The sequence below is a fragment of the Perissodus microlepis genome, chromosome 7, assembly GCF_051167445.1.
Source record: "Perissodus microlepis isolate ML-2025 ecotype Zambia chromosome 7, ASM5116744v1, whole genome shotgun sequence".
Taxonomy (NCBI): domain Eukaryota; kingdom Metazoa; phylum Chordata; class Actinopteri; order Cichliformes; family Cichlidae; genus Perissodus; species Perissodus microlepis.
In genome coordinates, this window is record NC_140467.1 from 46,742,470 (window position 1) to 46,749,937 (window position 7,468).

The following is a 7,468-nucleotide window of genomic DNA, read 5'->3' on the forward strand; positions in this document are numbered from 1 at the left end:
CAGCTCCCGGTAAAATAAACCCCCGCTTGGGTCGCTAACGTCGTAAAGGTAATTTTAAAATGAAAAGACATATAAGACACATTGACAGTAAAAACACCGCCAGTGAATGTTTTGCGTTACCTGCTGTGTCCCAGTGAGGTCTCCCTTGGACGCAAATATCATCATCAACCTTCTCCTCGCTCCCCCTCTTCTTCTTCGGACGACTTTTAATCCCCGATGGCAGCCGGTGTTTGGTCGACGCGTTACCGCCACCGTGTGTCTCGGAGCGAAGCTCATTAACGTCACTAACACCTTTGAGTTTTTGTTAAAAAATAAAAATAAAAAAATCTGCATGGCCAGAGAAAAAGTCAAAGGCTGTAGCCACATTGAATTCCCCAAACCACAGTTGTAGCAAAAATAATTATACCCCATTAAACCGCTCTTAAAAAAATCTTATTATAAATTATAGAAGTTTTATAAAGATACAATACTTACGGGAAATATGCACTTAATAGTATTAATTAGGCAAAATGAAAATTAACAAGAAACACAGACGAATGATCCTCTGAAACTTTGTTGCATTATGGGAAATGTAGGATCTGTATAGACCCTGGGGCTAGGAACCAGGTTAATTCCTTCTCACGTTTCATTTCTGTTCTCCTGAGTCGCTTATGTCTAGTATCTTGTAATGATTGCTACTCTTGATGTCCAATAATAGTATTTTTCCAGCCTTACTTTTTAGGTTAAACGAAAATAGAAACGTAAGGAGCTCTTTTTAACTTAAAAAAATAACAAGGGAGCAAAGATTTGTCATCAGAATCGTTTCGATTTCCCATTTTCTTACTATAAAACTCAACAATATTAATGCAGTAAATTTAACAAGGAGCTAAACATTATAGTAAATTTATATGAATTTATTTTTGAAAGCATTTCCTCTGTGATTTCAGGTGCACATAAAATTCATTGCAATCTGAATTCAAGAAACTAATTTGCGTGTGTTGTGGGGGCTAAAAAGACGTATCTCCAATTGTGTAACATGTTAACGAATGAGAGTTCTCACACAGCTACAGGCCCAGTAACTAGCACAAAACTAAAGTTGAATCAGTGGCGACAAACCTAATGCAATCGGACCTCTGGGGGTTCCCACTCAGACAAAAACAAACCAAACTAAACTTGTGACATCAGTTCACACGAATTTCAATTCCTGGATGGCGGTCCAGAGTTAATCCCACTTCCAAGCCGGATTTCTAAAAAAAGGGACTGACAAAACTGACTGACAAAAAAAGGGGGGGACAACAACACCGGAATGAGGAAATTGACGAGAGCAAGCCATGTGCAAAACAAAGTTGTTCATTGCAGATAACCATGCAACCTGATGAACCACAGGTCACTCCGCTTAAGTCTCGCAGAGGTGCTCAGCTTCTCTAGTCTCACCAGGACACTCATCCAAAAGACAGCATCACCCCTTTCAAGCTTTCTGCTCATTCCGCTTCTTCCCGTGCAGTGATGTTTTTTCTGCTTATCACAGTGTCGTGTTCACTCGTGGTGCATGATGCTGAGGCATGGAGCGCCAGTGTGAAGTACGCGGTGAACTGCCCAGACAGATGCACGGCGGAGCGGTGTGGCGGGACGCAGCGGTGCTCTCGGACGGTCCTGGATGACTGCGGCTGTTGCCAGGTCTGTGCAGCCGGCAGAGGGGAGCACTGCTACCGCACAGTGTCGGGGATGCACGGAGTGAAGTGCGGACCGGGATTATTCTGCGAGTTCTACAAGGATGAAGACGACTATGGAGACGAATATGGAATTTGCAAAGGTATTTTCTCATTAAATAACCTTAAAAAATCTGGGAGCTGTTTGTGCATGCTGCAGTTTGGTAACACTGATGTTACTGCACCAAACCCAGTATCCATTTATGTTATTACAGCCTTTACCCAAGGTTTTAGAAATTCTCCCAAATAACAGCACACATCTGTGAGCATGTGCAGATGCGGACATCCTTGCTGAATATTTAACTTGATGATCATACCTTGTATAATCTGAGACTTGCAGTTTATGCTGTAGCAATATCCACTAAATAATAAATGTTTTCTTTCTTTACAGACTGTCTCTATGGAACCTATGGGGTTGAGTGCCGTAAGACCTGCAACTGCAAGGGAGGCATATGTGACAGAGAGACCGGAGCTTGTCTCACCCTCACCTTCTTTGCCAAAATCGCCAGCAAGCTTAAGAATGAACCACAAGCAGGTAAAGGAGAAATATTATTTTCATTTAAAGTTGAAGGTTTGAAGCCTTTGTGTAATTAGTAATAACTTCTCTATGGGCTAGTAGAAGCTGAATGTCTTGACAAATGGACTAAATTAAAATTCTGAATATGATGTATCACTTGCATGAACTGAAAGGCTAATGGTCTCCTTTACTTGTATTCTCAGGGACTGAGGTGGGCTCAGGAGAAGTGAACGCTGTGCAGAACACAGATCAGAACACAAACAGATCCACTGCTCCAAAGCGGCTCAACCCTCGCTGACAAGTGCTGACAAGACTGAATCTATTCAGTGTAAATGTAGCATTAACTTATAAATTAACTGAAAGATATATTTTATTAGAATACGCCAGATAACAAATTTAAAAAAAAAAAAAGAAAGAAAGAAAGAAAAAACACTTTGTTACAGCTTTTGGAGTTTTTAGTTGGTTTGCTTGGTTTTTGTTTGACACCATTATCTTTTCTAATGAAATATGCAGACTATGTTATTCTTTCCAGATCTTTCTTTGTTCCTCAATAAATTAATGAAAATGACCCTGCAGTCTCTTCCCATTAGCTTCAGTGTCATTTAGAGTGCCTTTGTTTGTCAAAGTTGAACTGTACAATGATCCAAAATGGGCATTATCATACACAACACCGGGTGTGGTAGAGAATGCTTTTGCAATTAAACCAAAGTTATCACTTAAGGTTATCATTTAATTGCCTAATTTAGCAATACATATTTTGCCTTGGTTGTTAAATCAAGCCAGACATGAAACACCGAGTGGGTATGTTGTAAAAGCATTAATTATTGCATGGTAATTAACATATTGTGCAGTTGTAGATTAAACTAATTAAATATAAAGGACAAATAAGCCCATAAATAAGTGGAATCCATTCATGTTGTTAACTGTAAGTACATTGTGCAAGGCAACAGAGTTGTTTGGACACAGCAGATTAATCACTGTAAGCCAGAAGCCTCTCCAGGCTTTGCTTGGCTGTGTGCTTTATCGCCACGTTACTGCAGCAGGGAGCTCTGCCATTTCTTCATATACCTCTGGGTTTTTCTCTTTTTGCAGTAGGCTGGGTTCCACCAGAAAAAAAACTCCACAAACCAAGACATAATTTTTTTTTTTTTTATCTCAGATGAGTATTCTCCTTGTTCCCAGAGTATGTTTGTGTGTAGAAAATTTACTGTCCAGATATAGTTGTAAATTTGGACCAAAGTGTCACACAGATAGAAAACCTTGGCATTTATTTAAGGGAGGGAAAGGGGTCTTTTGAGCAGTGCAAAAATATCAAGAAGTCTGATGAGAAGTGCATATTTTGAGCAGAAGGAATTCCTGCCAGTGTGGTTTCCCATGATGATGTGACATGATGTATCCAAACACAGGAGCAAAAATGGATTTTATTGCTGAGACTTTTTACAGACATCTTTGACTTCACATTTTTTGGGTGCCCTAGTTACTTAGCTTTCAAAAATGGGAAAATATGCTTTTTTCCCATGCAGAACACAACTCTCAATCAGTGAAAAACGTTTTAATCCAAAAACGCAAAAGAAAAACTGGAGGAGGAAAGAGAGAGGATTCAAAGAAGGAAGGTTTCTCAGTCTATGTAATGAAGGACACAGACTTTTAGTTTTGTAACAAAAACAAGAAAAGCAAACATTATAATATTGTTTATTTACTGGATTTTCTTCTCCACTTCACCCATCGGTTTCTTTAAACACCAGAGAAGATAGACACAAATTTTAAGTCAGTGAGCGTCATTAAGAATACACCCTTTTCAGAAAATGGTATCTAACTTTAGATTTAACAGTTTTATTTAAATCCTAAAATTCTACAGAAAAACTGTGGAACAAATTCTGTGCAGATTATACAAAGCACTTCAAACAGTGTTGTGTAAAAGTACTAGCCACCCCTCATTTCTTTATTTTTTGCTCCCAAGTGGAGACAGGCTGCTTTTATTAGCATCCTATCACAAAACATTTCATTTGTTTCCATTTTTTAGCTGAATCCATAATAAATGTTAAAAATAACCCAATTTGACAGGCATAAAATAGTGATGTTTGCATAAATAATATGATTCCCACTGAGGTATTAGCAACAAACTTAGTATATGTCTGCAGTGTGGGCAGTCTGTCCTTAAAAAAAAGAAAAGAAAAAAGAAGAAAGAACCTGAGAGATGCATTTAGCCCTTTATTTGATCATCTACTGTTCATTAGAAATAGTCTCAGTGGAAGGGTGGATGTCAAGAAAACAAAGGAAAAAGCTGTGGTATGCCAAATTATACTGACAAATCACTGGCAACAAGTCTGATGGAGTGATGTGAAATTTTGAATTCAAATCATTATCATTATGTACAGAGGGGATCAGGACAGAGGGACAAAATTTGTGAAACCAACACGGTGGAGGCCCTGTCACGGTTTGGGGCTATATTTCAGCCAGAGGTTTAGCGATCTCATCAGAATTCATGGAACTGAGAACAGAAAAATGGATTTTGATCCATCATAAAATACCATCTGGAAAGCATCAGATTGGCAACATCTTCTTTTTCCACCACAATAATGTTTCCAAACACGCTGCCAGTGCAGTACAAACTTACCTGGATAGAAAAACATACAACTGAACACTATGAGGTGTGGATTGTCCTCCCCAGAGCCCCGACCTCAACATTACTGAAGCGGTGGTCATACCAAATATTGATTTTCAAGACTTGTTCAAACCCTGTTTTAGCCTTATATACTGTCTTCCTGTGCATGTTTACATGTGTTCTATTATATTGCTGCACCTTTGGCTGTAGCAAAATATTTAGAAACGAGGGGTGGCTCAACATTTGTGTACATTTTTTAACTATATGAGTTCACGATAGCATTTGAAAACAATAATGTAATACTCGGAGATAAATGTCAAAGTAGTCATATATATATATATATATATATATATATGTTTTTAATAACACTTATGACAGTTCAATGAAAATTTAAATTAATTCTCTTTAAAATCGTAAGGAATCCTCATGGCATTAATGATCATTCATTATATGTGGCACTCGATTAGATACTTATCATATGTAATCCTTCATAATGCAGCATTAACGTATGGAAACTCTGCTGGAGATTAAAAAAAAAAAACTACAGGACATCCAGGACAATAAAAAGATTTCAAGAAAATACTGGCCGAGCTAAAAATAACTCTTATTAGCCTCACCTCTGACTCTTACTGGTACAAAAATGTTTTCCAGTATTCAGCTTGTTTATTTCCTGTGCTTCCTGACACCTGTGAAAATGGTCCTTCTTCCTGTTGTTGTTGTGTCTGCCCAAGACAGGAATTTAAAAGCATGGGGTTTTCAAGTGACACTCCGAAAGCTCTGGAATTTATACGTGACACACAACTGCACATGCCCTGTCCTTGTTTTGGGAGCTAGTTAGAGAATACTTCGCGTCCATTATATTATCGTTTCAATCAACGCTTCACCTCTAAACACTACGACAGAATTAAAATGTGGCCAGTCTGAATTTGTTTCTAAATCATAAATATGATGAACTGGGGTGTATCAGCATATCTGTATTATTATTATTTACAGGAACATTCATGATTTCCCAATCCTCACATTTCCTTGATCAATAGCCATAAAAAGCAAAAAGGATGAAGTTTCCTGAAAAAGACACAAATTACACTGCATGGGTGTTGGTTGTCAGTCCAAGGATAAGGTGACACACACAAACAAACACACACATACATACAGGTATGGGACAGCCTGTGTGTGAAGGCAGTGAGCATTCACACATTCAAGTGCTTAGGCTCAAATGTTCCTCTCATTCCCCTGAGAACCGACCGGCCGAGGTCCCGCAACCAAACAAAGGACCCTGGAAAATAACAGGAAAGAGTTGGTGAGAAATACCCTTTATCTGACTCCCTGAACACGTCACTGCCGCCTCTGCAGAAACAAAGGTGCGTGAATGGAGTAGTAAATAACACTGATTTACTGCAAATAGATGTTCTGGTATTTATACTTTGGCTCTGCCTCAACAGGTTGTTTATTGTAGCAGTGGACTGACAAACACCGCAAACAAGGAAATTAAGTGATGAGTTTGATTACACTGATTGCAGGTAATCAAAACTAAGCAACAACAAGCGCGTCGTGACCATCCTGGTCTGTTCAAATGACGTAAATTCGGTCGGATTAATCAACTCTTTTGGTTCTTTTAATCAATGGTTTCACTCGCTTTTTCTTTTTTTTAATGGTTCTCAGAAACCTCACGTAGTAAACTGATAGCAGCAAAACAACAGGTCAGAGCCTTGACCTTGGCGACCTGACAGATTTCTGACCCCTGGAGGGATTGTCTTTTCCATCATGACGTGACGTGAGGAGGAACATTCCCAAGCAGCGTTTTCATCACACCTCCAGAATATGGAGACTTACTTTTAGTAGCCAACAAACAACACAAAGAAAGAAATGACCTTTTTTTTCATAATTGCCTTAGATATTTATTCATGTAACTCTTTGCTTTAAGGACCTATTCTGTTACCTAATGAATGGGGATACATTTTTTTTATTATTATTAATTTGGAAACAGTAAGGAATTTTCTGGCCTTAGAAAAATGTTCTCCTGGCGAACGTCCTTTTTTTTTGCAGAAATCAGAAATATTTACCATCAGTACATTTTGGTTCTTTTAATCAAAGTTGAATTCTATTCTATTCTATTTCCTTTACTCCCAGTTATGTGCACTAAACACTATCAGTTTGTAAACATAAAAGGAAGTGGGTTGCTAAGCGGCTTGCAGATATGTAATGGTTGCAGGCAGAATAGAAGTTGAATTTGACTTAATCGCCTTCTAATCTACTGCTAAGTTATTTACTTTATATCAAGGATTTTAAACTCATTTTACATTGTGGACCACATGCAGTCCAGTTTGAGCTTAAGTGGACTGGACAAGTGAAACTCCCCTTTTTTCAGTGAAAAGAAGTTGAATGACACATTTAATCATTGACATACTGTAGCTTGATATAAGAGAAAGAAGTGCAATTTCAACAGTACGCCTCAGTTGTTTTCTTCATAATGAAGAAATGTTGCTGTAGTAAATGAAAGAAATTTGTGAGCACCACTCTTTGGGCCGAAATTGTAAGGCTTAAATATGTTAAATCACAGACACAAGTTCTTGTAACTCATTGCCAAGACTGTCCTTTAATTATAAAACATAAGGTTTTTCTTAATTCAAAGCAAATATCCTATGTATTTATTTTTTA

The 7,468-nt window shown here is 38.1% G+C and overlaps 2 protein-coding genes across 6 annotated transcripts in view; one reads left to right on the plus strand and one right to left on the minus strand.

Moving 5' to 3' along the window:
- Nucleotides 1-225, minus strand: part of LOC146383897 (putative E3 ubiquitin-protein ligase HERC1) — a 40,925-nt gene extending 40,700 nt beyond the window's left edge. For all 5 annotated transcript variants that reach the window (XM_084935458.1, XM_084935456.1, XM_084935457.1 and 2 more), the window contains exon 1: nucleotides 121-225. The gene's annotated coding sequence lies outside the window, so the exon portion shown is untranslated. The remainder of the gene's footprint in view (nucleotides 1-120) is intronic.
- Nucleotides 226-1,274: 1,049 nt separating this feature from the next.
- Nucleotides 1,275-2,805, plus strand: esm1 (endothelial cell-specific molecule 1). Its single transcript, XM_084932604.1, has 3 exons — nucleotides 1,275-1,792; nucleotides 2,080-2,223; nucleotides 2,409-2,805. Exons 1-3 carry the CDS (start codon nucleotides 1,486-1,488, stop codon nucleotides 2,501-2,503), a joined length of 546 nt encoding a protein of 181 aa, XP_084788730.1. The 5' UTR covers nucleotides 1,275-1,485; the 3' UTR covers nucleotides 2,504-2,805.
- The last annotated feature ends 4,663 nt before the right edge of the window (nucleotides 2,806-7,468 follow it).

What these genes read in the sequence shown, in the direction of transcription:
- esm1 (XM_084932604.1), top strand. Translation starts at nt 1,486, where the DNA reads ATGTTTTTTCTGCTTATCACAGTGTCGTGTTCACTCGTGGTGCATGAT. An exon ending in CGAATATGGAATTTGCAAAG is followed by an intron (nt 1,793 to 2,079) that starts GTATTTTCTCAT and finishes CTTTCTTTACAG; the next exon opens with ACTGTCTCTATGGAACCTAT. An exon ending in TAAGAATGAACCACAAGCAG is followed by an intron (nt 2,224 to 2,408) that starts GTAAAGGAGAAA and finishes TTGTATTCTCAG; the next exon opens with GGACTGAGGTGGGCTCAGGA.